Source organism: Hemitrygon akajei, chromosome 4 (genome assembly GCF_048418815.1).
Source record: "Hemitrygon akajei chromosome 4, sHemAka1.3, whole genome shotgun sequence".
Classification (NCBI taxonomy): Eukaryota; Metazoa; Chordata; class Chondrichthyes; order Myliobatiformes; family Dasyatidae; genus Hemitrygon; species Hemitrygon akajei.
The window spans coordinates 1,015,567-1,032,608 of record NC_133127.1 but is presented as its reverse complement, the minus strand read 5'-3'; the positions used below and the strand labels follow the sequence as shown (position 1 = coordinate 1,032,608).

The 17,042-nt window shown below is 48.9% G+C and overlaps 1 protein-coding gene across 1 annotated transcript in view; it reads left to right on the top strand.

The window, feature by feature from the left end:
* Positions 1-17,042, top strand: part of LOC140725863 (galectin-3-binding protein-like) — a 74,061-nt gene that overhangs the window by 16,478 nt on the left and 40,541 nt on the right. Inside the window, exons 4-5 of the mRNA XM_073041808.1 lie at positions 1,152-1,283; positions 5,053-5,320. Of these exons, the coding sequence (XP_072897909.1) occupies positions 1,152-1,283; positions 5,053-5,320 (400 nt within the window). The remainder of the gene's footprint in view (positions 1-1,151; positions 1,284-5,052; positions 5,321-17,042) is intronic.

Genomic DNA, 17,042 nt, shown 5'->3' with positions numbered 1-17,042 from the left:
CACAGGTTGAAGGTGAGAGGGAGGAGGTTTAAAGTGGAGCTAGGGATAAATGTTTCACACACAGAATAATTTGGATGTGGAATGAGCTACCTGTGGAGGAAGGGACGGTAACAGTATCTGGATATGTTCTTGAATGCACAGGACACAGAGTGATAAGGAAATAATGTAGGCAATGGGACTAGTAAAGATGGTTGGCATAGATGAGGTGATTCTATTCTATACAACTTTACAATCTCACCTATCACTCCGTGTGGAAGAACTCGCTTCACACATTACCTTTAAACTTCTCTCTATCACCTTCAACCTGTGGTCTGGAGTGTTGGACATTCTCACCCTGGGAAAGAGATTCTGTCTATCCTATTTATAATCTGATAAACCTTTATTATCAGATCTCCCATCAGCCTTTTCTGTTTCAGAGTAAACAACCCAGGTCCAGTGTCTCCTTATAACTCATACCCTCTAATCTAGACTGCACTCTGGTGAAAACACAAAGTAAACTGCAGATGTTGTGGTCAAATTAACACGTACAAACAAGCTGGATGAACTCAGCAGGTCGGGCAGCATCCATTGAAAGGAGCAGTCAACGTTTTGGACCGAGAGCCTTCATCAGTCCTGAATGTGAGGTGCAGAATATGTATAGAATGTGAACTATATACATGGGTACATATGCAAGGAGAGCGAGACTCAACATGGACTGGTACCCAGGAGATGAGATCCCTCAGGATTATATATGTGGATGTGTACTGTATATACAGATAGGTAGAGCGAGATTCAACGTGGACCAATAGCCAAGAGATCCCTCAGGGTGAGGGAGTGATGACCGTACAGGGCTGCCTTCTTCTGGGTGTCTCTCTAGAGTCACACAGCAGGGCAACAGGCCATTCAGCCCATCAGTGGGCCTCCATTGTAATAATCTCTCCTTCCACACAGCTCCAGTGTGTGAACATACTGACCCTGCTTCCTATGTTCAAAATCTAACTTGTCTACATACCCTACAAACAGCTGGGTCTGGCACTGACCTCTATGAAACGCCACCAGTCTCTCTCAGGTCTCAGTCACTGTGATCATTGATTGTTATGTGTTGAGGTCTCGAGGCCTGTGGACCGGGGTGACCCTGAGACTATGCTGACTCCAATCTGCCTCTTCCCCAGGATCAGGCCCAATCCTGCTGGATGATGTGTCCTGTACTGGAACCGAGACGTCTCTCGCCGACTGCAAGACAAAAGGCTGGAAGATCCACGACTGCCAACACTCAGAGGATGCTGGAGTTCGATGTGACCCCCGTGAGCAGCAGCCCGTGAATGGGGGGGGTGTGAATGGGGTGCTGGAGTTCGATGTGACCCCCGTGAGCAGCAGCCCGTGAATGGGGGGGTGGGAATGGGGTGCTGGAGTTCGATGTGACCCCTGTGAATGGGGGGGTGTGAATGGGGTGCTGGAGTTCGATGTGACCCCTGTGAATGGGGGGGGGTGGGAATGGGGTGCTGGAGTTCGATGTGACCCCTGTGAATGGGGGGGGTGGGAATGGGGTGCTGGAGTTCGATGTGACCCCCGTGAATGGGGGGTGGGAATGGGGTGCTGGAGTTCAATGTGACCCCCGTGAGCAGCAGCCTGTGAATGGGGGGGGGTGGGAATGGGGTGCTGGAGTTCGATGTGATCCCCGTGAATGGGGGGTGGGAATGGGGTGCTGGAGTTCGATGTGACCCCCGTGAGCAGCAGCCCGTGAATGGGGGGGTGGGAATGGGGTGCTGGAGTTCGATGTGACCCCCGTGAGCAGCAGCCCGTGAATGGGGGGGTGGGAATGGGGTGCTGGAGTTCGATGTGACCCCCGTGAGCAGCAGCCCGTGAATGGGTGGGTGGGAATGGGGTGCTGGAGTTCGATGTGACCCCCGTGAGCAGCAGCCCGTGAATGGGGGGGTGGGAATGGGGTGCTGGAGTTCGATGTGACCCCCGTGAGCAGCAGCCCGTGAATGGGGGGGTGGGAATGGGGTGCTGGAGTTCGATGTGACCCCCGTGAGCAGCAGCCCATGAATGGGGGGGTGGGAATGGGGTGCTGGAGTTCGATGTGATCCCCGTGAATGGGGGGGTGGGAATGGGGGGGGTGGGAATGGGGGTGCTGGAGTTCGATGTGATCCCCGTGAGCAGCAGCCCGTGAATGGGGGGGTGGGAATGGGGTGCTGGAGTTCGATGTGACCCCCGTGAGCAGCAGCCCGTGAATGGGGGGGTGGGAATGGGGTGCTGGAGTTCGATGTGACCCCCGTGAGCAGCAGCCCGTGAATGGGGGGGTGGGAATGGGGTGCTGGAGTTCGATGTGATCCCCGTGAATGGGGGGGTGGGAATGGGGGGGTGGGAATGGGGTGCTGGAGTTCGATGTGATCCCCGTGAGCAGCAGCCCGTGAATGGGGGGGTGGGAATGGGGTGCTGGAGTTCGATGTGATCCCCGTGAGCAGCAGCCCGTGAATGGGGGGGTGGGAATGGGGTGCTGGAGTTCGATGTGATCCCCGTGAATGGGGGTGGGAATGGGGGTGCTGGAGTTCGATGTGACCCCTGTGAATGGGGGGGGTGGGAATGGGGTGCTGGAGTTCGATGTGACCCCCGTGAGCAGCAGCCCGTGAATGGGGGGGTGGGAATGGGGTGCTGGAGTTCGATGTGACCCCCGTGAGCAGCAGCCCGTGAATGGGGGGGTGGGAATGGGGTGCTGGAGTTCGATGTGACCCCCGTGAGCAGCAGCCCGTGAATGGGGGGGTGGGAATGGGGTGCTGGAGTTCGATGTGACCCCCGTGAGCAGCAGCCCGTGAATGGGGGGGTGGGAATGGGGTGCTGGAGTTCGATGTGACCCCCGTGAGCAGCAGCCCGTGAATGGGGGGGTGGGAATGGGGTGCTGGAGTTCGATGTGACCCCCGTGAGCAGCAGCCCGTGAATGGGGGGGTGGGAATGGGGTGCTGGAGTTCGATGTGACCCCCGTGAGCAGCAGCCCGTGAATGGGGGGGTGGAAATGGGGTGCTGGAGTTCGATGTGACCCCTGTGCATGGGGGGGTGGGAATGGGGTGCTGGAGTTCGATGTGATCCCCGTGAATGGGGGGGTGGGAATGGGGTGCTGGAGTTCGATGTGACCCCCGTGAGCAGCAGCCCGTGAATGGGGGGGTGGGAATGGGGTGCTGGAGTTCGATGTGATCCCCGTGAATGGGGGGGTGGGAATGGGGTGCTGGAGTTCGATGTGATCCCCGTGAATGGGGGGGTGGAAATGGGGTGCTGGAGTTCGATGTGACCCCTGTGAATGGGGAGGTGGGAATGGGGTGCTGGAGTTCGATGTGATCCCCGTGAATGGGGGGGTGGGAATGGGGTGCTGGAGTTCGATGTGATCCCCGTGAATGGGGGGGTGGGAATGGGGTGCTGGAGTTCGATGTGATCCCCGTGAATGGGGGGGTGGGAATGGGGTGCTGGAGTTCGATGTGACCCCCGTGAGCAGCAGCCCGTGAATGGGGGGGTGGGAATGGGGTGCTGGAGTTCGATGTGACCCCCGTGAGCAGCAGCCCATGAATGGGGGGGTGGAAATGGGGTGCTGGAGTTCGATGTGATCCCCGTGAATGGGGGGGTGGGAATGGGGTGCTGGAGTTCGATGTGATCCCCGTGAGCAGCAGCCCGTGAATGGGGGGGTGGGAATGGGGTGCTGGAGTTCGATGTGATCCCCGTGAATGGGGGTGGGGGAATGGGGTGCTGGAGTTCGATGTGATCCCCGTGAATGGGGGGGGGGGAATGGGGTGCTGGAGTTCGATGTGACCCCCGTGAATGGGGGTGGGAATGGGATGCTGGAGTTCGATGTGATCCCCGTGAATGGGGGGGGGGGAATGGGGTGCTGGAGTTCGATGTGACCCCTGTGAATGGGGGGGGTGGGAATGGGGTGCTGGAGTTCGATGTGACCCCCGTGAGCAGCAGCCCGTGAATGGGGGGGTGGGAATGGGGTGCTGGAGTTCGATGTGACCCCCGTGAGCAGCAGCCCGTGAATGGGGGGGTGGGAATGGGGTGCTGGAGTTCGATGTGACCCCCGTGAGCAGCAGCCCGTGAATGGGGGGGTGGGAATGGGGTGCTGGAGTTCGATGTGATCCCCGTGAATGGGGGTGGGAATGGGGTGCTGGAGTTCGATGTGATCCCCGTGAATGGGGGGGGGAATGGGGTGCTGGAGTTCGATGTGACCCCTGTGAATGGGGGGGGTGGGAATGGGGTGCTGGAGTTCGATGTGACCCCCGTGAGCAGCAGCCCGTGAATGGGGGGGTGGGAATGGGGTGCTGGAGTTCGATGTGACCCCCGTGAGCAGCAGCCCGTGAATGGGGGGGTGGGAATGGGATGCTGGAGTTCGATGTGACCCCCGTGAGCAGTAGCCCGTGAATGGGGGGGTGGGAATGGGGTGCTGGAGTTCGATGTGACCCCCGTGAGCAGCAGCCCGTGAATGGGGGGGGTGGGAATGGGATGCTGGAGTTCGATGTGACCCCCGTGAGCAGCAGCCCGTGAATGGGGGGGTGGGAATGGGGTGCTGGAGTTCGATGTGACCCCCGTGAATGGGGGGGTGGGAATGGGGTGCTGGAGTTCGATGTGATCCCCGTGAATGGGGGGGTGGGAATGGGGTGCTGGAGTTCAATGTGACCCCCGTGAGCAGCAGCCCGTGAATGGGGGGGGTGGGAATGGGGTGCTGGAGTTCGATGTGACCCCTGTGAATGGGGGGGGGGTGGGAATGGGGTGCTGGAGTTCGATGTGACCCCCGTGAATGGGGGGTGGGAATGGGGTGCTGGAGTTCGATGTGACCCCCGTGAGCAGCAGCCTGTGAATGGGGGGGGTGGGAATGGGGTGCTGGAGTTCGATGTGACCCCCGTGGGCACTGGCCTGGGGGAGTGAGGTGGGAATGGGAACAGGGGAAAGTGTGTCAGAAGATGTTAGAGTTTGCTGTGACTCCTGACAAGGGGAGGGGATATGGATGGGACAGACGGGTGGGAGCCCAGGTTGGGAGGTGGAAATGCTGGGCTGTGACTAAGTGTAATGGGGTCACATTGGACTTGACAGGACAGGCAGGAGAGCTGCCAACTTATCGCCTGGACCAGATGTCGGATCTGCACCAATCCCTCAACAAGTTGTACCTGAGCCAAAAAAACTGTCAGGTGAAGATCCTGGTGCAGACGGCAAGCAGCGGCCCTGTGAAGCTGCATTTGTGTGCCCACCGCCTCATCCTGGGTCTGAGCAACGACGGAAACCTCATTAGTGAGAACAGGAGCAGCGGCGTCCAGATCACTGTGAGACAAGAGTGTCTGCCCTACGTTGAGGACTTCATCAGGTAGGGAGATCCACTTCCGTCTGTCCTTCTGAGTGAGGCCCCAGCAAAGGGAGGCTGTCTCCAAAAATGGGGCCCTGGCAATGGAGGGTACCTCCATACACTTCAGGCCCAGTGAGGGAGTCCCAAGGAATGGCCTGAGGGAATGGTTACCCTCCCCCTCTCCCCCACCCCTCACCCTCTCTCAACCCCTCACCCTCTCCCCCACCCCTCACCCTCTCCCAACCCCTCATCCTCTCCCCCACCCCTCACCCTCTCCCCCACCCCTCATCCTCTTACCATAAGACCATTAGACATAGGAGACCATTCAGCCTGTCGAATCTGCTCAATAGATTTCAATAGGTACATTTAATGCCAGAGAAGTGTATACAATATACATACAAACAATTCAACTTCTTCGCAAACAGAGGAGTGCTCAGTCATTCCATCGTGGATGATTCCAGATCTCACTCAACCCCATACATTTGCCTTCCCACCATAACCTTTGATGCCCTGACCAATCAGGAAACTATCAATTTTTGATTTAAAATGTACCTTCGGTCTTGGCCTCCACAGCTGTCTGTGACAGAGCATTCCACAGATTCACTACTCTGGCCGAAAAAATTCCACCTTAACTCTGTTCTAAAGGGTTGCCCCTCAATTTTGAGGCTGTGTCGTCTAGTTCTGGAGACTCTCACCACAGGAAACATCCTGTCCACATCTATTCCTTTCAACATTAGGTGGGTTTCAATGAGATTCCCCAGCATTCTTTTAAATTCCGGTGAGTACAGGCCCAAAGCTGCCAAACACTCCTTATATGTTAACCCCTTCATTCCCATAATCATCCTTGTGAACCTACTCTGGACTCTCTCCAATGACAACACATCCTTTCTGAGATATGGGACCCAAAACAGTTGACAATACTCCAAGTGTGGCCCAACAAGTATCTTATGAAGCCTCATCATATTTTGTTTTAATATTCTCCTTATTTTAATATTCTAACCTCTTGAAGGTAATGCCAACTTTGCATTTGCCTTCTTTACCACTGACTCAACCTGTAAATTAACCTTCTGTGAGTCTTGCATGAGGACTCCTCAGTCCCTTTGCACCTCTCCTGTTTGACTTTTCTCCCCATTTAGATAATAGTCCACAATATTGTTTCTTTTACTAACATGCATTATCATGCATTTCCCAACACTGTATTCCATCTGCCAATTTTTTGCCCATTTTTCCAAGTCCCACTACAATCACGTTGCTTCTTCAGCACTACCTACCCTCCACCCATTACAGCACAGAAACAGGCCTTCTGGCCCTTCTTGGCTGTGCTGAACCATTTTTCTGCCTAGTCCCACTGACCTGCACCTAGACCATATCCCTCCATACACCCCTCATTCATGTACCTGTCCAAGTTCTTCTTAAATGTTAAAAGTGAGCCCTCATTTACAACTTCATCTGGCAGCTCATTCCACACTCCCACCACTCTCTGTGTGAAGAAGCACCCCCCCCCACTAATATTCCCTTTAAACTTTTCCCCCTTCACCCTTAACCAATGTCCTCTGGTTTTTTTCTCCCCTAGCCTCAGTGGAAAAAGCCTGCTTGCATTCACTCCATCTATACCCATCATAATTTGATTATACCTCTATCAAGTCTCCCCTCATTCTTCTACGCTCCAGGGAATGAAGGCCTAACCTATTCAACCTTTCTCTGTAACTCAGTTCCTCAAGTCCTGGCAACATCCTTGTAAACCTTCTCTGCACTCTTTTGACCTTATTAATATCCTTCCTGTAATTTGGTGACCAGAACTGCACACCAAATTCGGCCTCACCAATGCCTTATACAACCTCACCATAACATTCCAACTCTTATACTTAATACTGTGATTTATAAAGGCCAATGTACCAAAACCTCTCTTTACGACCCTATCCACCTGTGACGCCACTTTTAGGGAATTAGGGAATTATCTTCGTATCATCTGCAAACATTGCCAGAAAGCCATCAATTCCGTTATCTAAATCATTGACAAACAATGTGAAGAGTAGTGGTCCCAATACTGACCCCTGAAGAAAACCACTAGTCACTGGCAACCAACAAGAAAAGGCTCCCTTTATTCCCACTGGCTGCCTCCTGCCTGTCAGCCATTCCTCTATCCATGCCAGTATCTTTCCTGTAACACCATGAGATTTTTATCTTCTTAAGCAGTCTCATGTGTGTGGCACTTTATCAAATGCCTTGTGAAAATCCAAGTAAATGACATCCATTGCCTCTCCTTTGTCAACCCTGCTTGTTACTTCCTTGAAGAACTCTAATAGATTTGTCATTTAAGATTTCCCTTTACAGAAACCATGCTGACTTGGACTTATTTTATTATTAATTTCCAAGTACCCCGAAACCTCATCCTTAATAATGGACTCCCAACACTTTCCCAACCAGCAAGATTAGGCTAACTGGCCTATAATTTCCTTTCTTTTGCCTTCCTCCCCTCTTAAAGAGTGGTATGACACTTGCAATTTCCCAGTCCTCCAGGACCATGCCAGAATCAAGTGATTCTTGTAAGATCATTTAATCCTTGTAAGATTCTTGTAAGATATTTAAGGATCTCTTGCAGGATGTTAGGGATACATTTGTCCCAATGAGGAAGATAAAGAATGGTAGGGTGAAGGAACCATGGGTGACAAGTGAGGTGGAAAATCTAGTCAGGTGGAAGAAGGCAGCATACATGAGGTTTAGGAAGCAAGGATCAGATGGGTCTATTGAGAAATATAGGGTAGCAAGAAAGGAGCTTAAGAAGGGGCTGAGAAGAGCAAGAAGGGGGCATGAGAAGGCCTTGGTGAGTAGGGTAAAGGAAAACCCCAAGGCATTCTTCAATTATGTGAAGAACAAAAGGATGACAGGCGTGAAGGTAGGACTGATTAGAGATAAAAGTGGGAAGATGTGCCTGGAGGCTGTGGAAGTGAGCGAGGTCCTCAATGAATACTTCTCTTCGGTATTCAGTACTGAGAGGGAACTTGATGATGGTGAGGACAATATGAGTGAGGTTGATGTTTTGGAGCATGTTGATATTAAGGGAGAGAGGGTGGTGGAGTTGTTAAAATACATTAGGACGGATAAGTCCGCGGGGCCTGACGGAATATTCCCCAGGCTGCTCCACGAGGCAAGGGAAAAAATTGCTGAACTTCTGGCTAGGATCTTTATATCCTCGTTGTCCATGGGAATGGTATTGGAGGGAGGCGAATGTTGTCCCCTTGTTCAAAAAAGGTAGTAGGGATAGTCCAGGTAATTATAGACCAGTGAGCCTTACGTCTGTGGTGGGAAAGCTGTTGGAAAAGATTCTTAGAGATAGGATCTATAGGCATTTAGAGAATCATGGTCTGATCAGGGACAGTCTGCATGGCTTTGTGAAGGGCAGGTCGTGCCTAACAAGCCTGATAGAGTTCTTTGAGGAGGTGGCCAGGCATATAGATGACAGTAGTGCAGTGGATGTGATCTACATGGATTTTAGTAAGGCATTTGACAAGGTTCCACACGATAGGCTTATTCAGAAAGTCAGAAGGCATGGGATCCAGGGAAGTTTGGCCAGGTGGATTCAGAATTGGCTTGCCTGCAGAAGGCAGAGGGTCATGGTGGTGGGAGTACATTCAGATTGGAAGGTTGTGACTAGTGGTGTCCCACAAGGATCTGTTCTGGGACCTCTACTTTTTGTGATTTTTATTAACGACCTGGGTGTGGGGGTAGAACGGTGGGTTGGCAAGTTAGCAGACAACACAAAGGTTGGTGGTGTTGTAGATAGTGTAGAGGATTGTCAAAGATTGCAGAGAGACATTGATAGGATGCAGAAGTGGGCTGAGAAGTGGCAGATGGAGTTCAACCCAGAGAAATGTGAGGTGGTACATTTTGGAAGGACAAACTCCAAGGCAGAGTTCAAAGTAAATGGCAGGATACTTGGCAGTGTGGAGGAGCAGAGGGATCTGGGGGTACATGTCCACAGATAGCTGAAAGTTGCCTCACAGGTAGATAGGGTAGTTAAGAAAGCTAATGGGGTGTTAGCTTTCATAAGTGAAGGGATAGAGTTTAAGAGATGCGATGTAATGATGCAGCTCTATAAAACTCTGGTTAGGCCACACTTGGAGTACTGTGTCCAGTTCTGGTTGCCTCACTATAGGAAGGATGTGGAAGTATTGGAAAGGGTACAGAGGATATTTACCAGGATGCTGCCTGGTTTAGAGAGTATGGGTTATGATCAGAGATTAAGGGAGCTAGGGCTTTACTCTTTGGAGAGAAGGAGGATGAGAGGAGACATGATAGAGGTGTACAAGATATTAAGAGGAATAGACAGAGTGGACAGCCAGCGCCTCTTCCCCGGGGCACCACTGCTCAGTACAAGAGGACATGGCTTTAAGATAAGGGGAGGGAAGTTCAAAGGGGATATTAGAGGAAGGTTTTTCACTCAGAGTGTGGTTGGTGCGTGGAATGCACTGCCTGAGTCAGTGGTGGAGGCAGATCCACTAGTGAAGTTTAAGAGACTTCTAGACAGGTATATGGAGGAATTTAAGGTGGAGGGTTATATGGGAGGCAGGGTTTGAGGGTTGGCACAACATTGTGGGCCGAAGGGCCTGTAATGTGCTGTACTATTCTATGTTCTATGTTCTATCATGACCAATGCATCTGTTATCTCTTCAGCACTCTTTCAGGATTCTGGGATGTATTCCATCTAGTCCAGGTGGCTTATTCACCTTCAGACCTTTCAGTTGGCTATCACTTTTTCCTTAGTAATTGCAATGGCATTCACCTCTGCTCCCAGACACTCAAGGACCTCTGGCGTACTGCTAGTGTCTTCTACAATGAAGACCGCTGCAAAGTACTTATTAAGTTCATCTGCTGTTTCTTTGTCCCCCTATCTCACTAGCATCAATTTCCAGTGGCCCAATATCAACTCTCACCTTCCTTTTACTCTTTGTATAACTTTGGTATCCTGCTTTATATTATTGGTTAGTTTGACATTATACTTGGGAAAGAGTATAGCTGACATTGCGGGAGAGAATCTTCAGCAGGATTCAGCCCGAAACGTTGTGCGTGCTCTTTTCCATAGATGCTGCCTGGCCTGCTGAGTCCTCCAGCATTTTGTGTGTGTTGCTTGGATTTTCAGCATCTGCAGATTTTCTCTTGTTTGCCCTCATATTTCATCTTTTTCCTTTCTTATTGCTTTTTCAGTATCATTTTAGATTTTAAAAACTTCCCAATCATCCAACTTCCCTCTCACTTTTGCTATGTTATATGCCCTTCCCTTTGCCTTTATGCAGTCCTTAATTTCCTTTGTCAGCCACGGTTGCCTATCCCTGCCATTTGAGAACTACTTCTCCTGTGGGGCATACCTATCCTGTGCCTTGTGAGCTATTCCCATAAACTTCAGCCATCTCTGCTCTGCCACCATCCCTGCCAGTATCCCCCTCCAATCCACCTGGGCAAGCTCCTCTCCCATGCCTCTGTAATTTCCTTTAGAACATAGTACATAGAACATAGAAAACCTACAGCACCATACAGGCCCTTCGGTCCACAAAGTTGTGCCGAACATGTCCCTATCTTAGAAATTACTATAGCCCTCTATTTTTCTAAGCTCCATGTACCTATCCAAAAGTCTCTTAAAAGACCCTATCGTGTCCATCTCCACCACTGTTGCCAGCAGCCCATCCCACGCACTCACCACTATCTGACTAAAAAACTTACCCCGACATCTCCTCTGTAACTACTCCCCAGCACCTTAAACCTGTGTCCTCTTGTGGCTACTATTTCAGCCCTGGGAAAAAGCCTCTGACTATCCACACGATCAATGCCTCCGATCATCTTATACACCTCTATCAGGTCAATTCTCATCCTCCGTCGCTCCAAGGAGAAAAGGCCGAGTTCACTCAACCTATTCTCATAAGGCATGCTCCCCAATCTGGGCAACATCCTTGTAAATCTCCTCTGAACCCTTTCTATGGCTTCCACATCTTTCCTGTACTGAGGCAAGCAGAACTGAGCACAGTACTCCAAGTGGGGTCTGACCAGGCTCCTATACAGCTGCGACATCACCTCTTGGCTCATAAATTCAATTCCATGATTAATGAAGGCCAATACACCGTACACCTTCTTAGCCACAGAGTCAACCTGCGCAGCTGCTTTGAACGTCCTATGGACACGGACCCCAAGATCCCTCTGATCCTCCACATTGCCAAGAGTCTTACCATTAATACTATATTCTGCCATCATATTTGACCTACCAAAATGAACCACTTCACACTTGTCTGGGTTGAACTCCATCTGCCACTTCTCAATCCAGTTTTGCATCCTATCAATGTCCCGCTGTATCCTCTGATAGACCTCCACACTATCCCCAACACCTCCAACCTTTGTCACATCAGCAAACTTACTAACCCATCCCTCCACTTCCTCATCCAGATCATTGTTAAAAATTACGAAGAGTAAGAGTCCCAGAACAGATCCCTGAGGCACACCACTGGTCACCGACCTCCATGCAGAATATGACCCGACTCCAACCACTCTCTGCCTTCTGTGGGCAAGCCAGTTCTGGATCCACAAAGCAATGTCCCCTTGGATCCCATGCCTCCTTACTTTCTCAATAAGCCTTGCATGGGGTATCTTATCAAATGTCTTGCTGAAATCCATATACACTACATCTACTGCTCTTCCTTCATCAATGTGCTTAGTCACATCCTCAAAAAATTCAATCAGGTTCATAAGGCACGAACTGCCCTTGACAAAGCCATGCTGATTATTCCTAATCATATTATACCTCTCCAAATGCTCATAAATCCTGCCTCTCAGGATCTTCTCCATCAACTTACCAACCACTGAGGTAAGACTCACTGGCCTATAATTTCCTGCGCTATGTCTACTCCCTTTCTTGAATAAAAGAAACAACATCCGTAACCCTCCAATCCTCCAGAACCTCTCCTGTCCCCAATGATGATTCAAAGATCATCGCCAGAGGCTCGGCAATCTCCTCCCTCGCCTCCCAGAGTAGCCTGGTGTACATCTCATCTGGTCCTGGCAACTTATCCAACTTGATGCTTTCCAAAAGCTCCAGCACATCCTCTTCCTTAATATCTACATGCTCAAGCTTTTCAGTCTGCTGCAAGTCATCACTACAATCACTAAGATCCTCTTCCATAGTGAATACTGAAGTGGTATTCATTAAATACCTCTGCTATTTCCTCCAGTTCCATACAGACTTCCCACTGTCACACTTGATAGGTCCTGTTCTTTCACGTCTAATCCTCTTGCTCTTCACGTACTTGTAGAATGCCTTGGGATTTTCCTTATTCCTGCCCACCAAGGCCTTCTCATGGCCCCTTCTGGCTCTCCTAATTTCCTTCTTAAACTCCTTCCTATTAGCCTTATAATCTTCTAGATCTCTAACATTACCTAGCTCTCTGAACCTTTTGTAAGCTTTTCTTCTTGACTAGATATATTGCAGCCTTTGTACACCACGGTTCCTGTACCCTACCATAACTTCCCTGTCTCATTGGTACTGCAGAACTCCACACAAATATCCCCTGAACATTTGCCACATTTCTTCCATGCTTTTCCCTATTTTATTCCATTGTAATACTGATACATGTGACTTATGCTTCTCCCTCTCAAATTGTGGTTTGAATTCAATCATATTATGATCACTGTCTCCTAAGGGTTCCTTTAAGTTAAGCTCCCCAATAAGATCTGGGTTATTACACAACACCCAATCTAAGACAGCCTGTCCCCCTGAGTAGGCTCAAGCACAAGCTGCTCTAAAAAGCCATCTCATAGGCATTCAGCAAATTTCCTCCCTTGCGATCCAACACCAGCCCAGTTTTCCCAATCCCCTTGCATATTGAAGACCCCCATTACAATTGTGTCATTACCCTTATTACATGCCTTTTCCAGCTCCCTTTTCAATGTCAATCTCACATCTTGGCTACTATTTGGAGGCCTATATATGATTCCCATAATGGTTTTTTCACCCTTACAGTTTCTTAATTCCACCCACAAAGATAAAACATTCTCTGACCCTATGTCACCTCTTTCTAAAGATGTAATTCCATCTCTTACCAACAGAGCCATACCACCACCTTTGCCTTCCTGCTTCTCCTTTTGATTCAAAATATATCCTTTGATGTTAATCTCCCATCTATAACCTTCTTTAAGCCATAGCTCAATAATACCCACAACATCATTCCAACCAATCTCTAATTGCACCATGAGTTCATCCACCTTATTCTGCACATTTAAATAAAGCACCTTCAGTCCTGCATTCCTCGCCCTTTTGAATTTTGGCTCTGTGGTACAGTTTAACTCTTTGCACTGTCTGTATTTGTATCTAATCATTGGCTTGTCCTCCCCACCTCTTACCCTCTCTCCCACCCCTCATTCTCTCCCCTGCCACTCATCCTCTCCCCAACTCCTCATACTCTCCCTCATCCTGCGCCCCCACCCCTCATTCTCATCCTAAAAGACAAAAAGAGCATAAGACATAGGAACAGAATTAGACCATTCAGCCCCTCGTGTCTGCTCCACTATTCCATCATGGCTGATTGCAGATCCCACTCACCCCCATATACTTGCCTTCCCGCCATAACCTTTGATGCCCTGACAATCAGGAAACTATCAATTTTCGCATTAACTTATTCCCATGGTCTTGGCCTCCACAGCTGCCTATGGCAGAGCATTCCACAGATTCACTACTCTCTGGCTAAAAAAATTCCTTCTTACTTCTGTTCTTAAGGGTCGCCCTGACAAGGCAAAGAGTTTTGGTCTAAAATGTTCACTGTACTCTTTTCCTAGATGCTGTCTGGCCTGCTGAGTTCCTCGAGCATTTGTGTGTGCTGAAAATATTTACCATATTACTCAAATATTACTGAAATATTAAATACATAACACTTTTCCCTGCTTAGCTGGAAACTGCAACTCAATGCAGGATGCGTCTTAACTTACACAAACACACAGACCCATTTTTATAGTGCATGTTTGATATGATTACTATATAGACATGCACAGATTGTCCCATTCAAGTGCAAAGACTGAATCACTTTCTTGTGAGTATTTCTTACTCTTCTGAATAACATCTTTCCTGACAAGGTGGGGGTCGGGGGGTGTGTTCACCCTGCTTGGTTGGCGGGACTTGTGACTGTGAAACAATCTCAGGCTCCCGCCCCCTGTGGTGGCTGTAGAAGTTGACTCTGAGACTGCAGGAAATAGTTCAGACAGCTCTGAGCACCTTTCTTCTCCAACAATTGACTCCACTGATTGATATGTCATCTCCAGATGACATCAGATGCAATCTCCACTTTGTAGGAGAGTGGTCCACTTCTGTCCTTAATCTTTCCAAGTACCCACTTTTGATCACCTCTGTAATCCTTCGCCAGGACTGCTTGCCCAGGAATGAATCATCAAGCCTCCCTGTTTGAGAAGCCTTCAATTTGTCTCAGCTGTTTGTCCTGATACTCCTTCTGAGACTGAGTTTGAGCAGATCCAAGTGGCTTACCTCAGAGCAGCATAACTGTTGAGTTGTTGGTTGTGAAGTGTGTTGCATTGCAATATGAAAAGAGGACATTGGTGAGCTGCTGCTTCCATGTCAGGGTAGGGAGTTCTGCTGGCATTGCTCGCAGTGTGTTCTTTAGATTCTGGACAAACCTTTCCACCAAACCATTTGTAATTGGGTGGTATGGTGTAGATGTAATATCTCTTATTCCATGCATTTGAAGGACTGACTGAAACTGTTGTGACACAAGATATGGTTCATTGTTCATTCTGGAACACGAGTCCTTGAGAAGAGGGTTCTCAAGACATCAACTGCATGTGAGGCTGTAGTGGAGGTTATTGAGAACACTGCTGGCCACTTTGCTGCTGCATCCAATACTACAAATAAATTTGAGCCCCTGAATGGTTTATCAAAATCCATATTAATCTTCTGTCAGGGCAATTCAAGCCATTCCCAGGGATGAGAGGCGCTGGTGTTGGCATTCCAAACAGTGCATAGCAAGCTGCTCAATCTACTGGTCTATCCCAGACCACCAGACAATGCTTTGGATTTGACCACATCTAGCTGACCAGCACATAGCTCCTCTAGCACTTTAGCTTTCAGCTTGGATGGTACAGCAATTCTCAATTCCCTCATAAAGCAACCCCCCCCCCCCCCCCAGTGAGGACAAGTTCATTCCGTTACTGGTGAAAAATGGGTGATCTGGAAATCTGGCTGCATATTCCAGCCATTTTGAGTTGCCACACTGACCTGAGACAGTGTGGGGTCTTTATTGGTTTCCCTTTGGACTATCTCTACTGTAATCAAGAGACTTTCAGTTTGCATTTGGGAGGATATTCAAAGTTCAAAGTAAATTTATTATCAAAGTTCATATGTATATATCACCATATACAAACCTGAGATTCAATTTCTTGCAGGCATACTCATTAAATCCATAATAGAATAATAACCATAATAGAATCAATGAAACACCACACCAATTTGGGTGTTCAATCAGTGTGCAAAAGACAACAAACTATACAAATACAAGAAAAAAAAAGCAATAGATATCAAGAATATTTAAGATGAAGAGTCCTTGAAAGTGAGTCCATAGGTTGTGGGAGCATTTCAATGATGGGGCAAGTGAAATTAACCCCTCAGGTTAAAGAGACTGATGGTTGAGGGGTAGTAACTGTTCCTGAACCTGGTGGTGCAAGTCCTGACACTCCTGAACCTTCTTCCTGATGGCAGCAGTACAAAGTGAGCATGTCCTGATTGGCGAAGTCCCTGCTTTCCTATGACAACGTTTCCTGTCGATTTGCTCAGTGGTGGAGAGGGCTTTACCCGTGATGGACTGGGCTGTATCCAATACTTGTAGGATTTCCCGTTCAAGGGCATTCGTGTTTCCATACCAGGGTGTGATACAGCCAGTCAAAACAGTCTCCACCACATCTCTATAGAAGTTTGGATGTCATGCTAAATCTTCGTAAGCTGTCTGACATCACCATTTCCTTTGCCTTTTGGAAAGCCACCTCACACTGTTTTATCTATTGTGATTTCTTTCCAATCTGTAGTAGATTTCATGGGATGGAGCACAGTGGCCAGGTTTGTCAGGAACCTGTTACAGTAATTGACAAATCCTAAAAATGATCGCAACCGTGACACATCCTTTGGTTTTGGGGCCATCACTGCTTGAATTTTCTTGGCACACTTATATCCTTGTATGTCAATTGTTGATCACAGTAAGTGATGCTTGGTTTTAAAAATTCACACTTGTTGCATCATGCTCTGGGCCCATAATCATCTAATCATTTTAACTCTGTCTTGAGATTTTGGAGATAGAACATAGAAATTTACATTACAGGCCCTTTGGCCCACAATGTTATGCTGACCATATAACCTATTCTAGAGACTACCTAGAATTTCCCTAGCACATAGCCTGTATTTTTCTAAGCTCCATGTACCTATCTAAGAGGGTCTTAAAAGACCCTTCTGTATCTCCCTCTACCACCTTTGCTGGCAGTGCATTCCATGCACCCACCACTCTCTGTGAAAAACTTACCCCTTACATCCCCTTTGTACCTACTTCCAAGCACCTTACAACTACGCCCCCTCGTGTTAGCCATTTCAGCCTGGGAAAAAGCGTCTCTGACTATCCACACAATCAATGCCTCTCATCATCTTATACACCTCTATCAGGTCACTTCTCATCCTCCATTGCTCCAAGGAGAAAAGGCCAAATTCACTCAACCT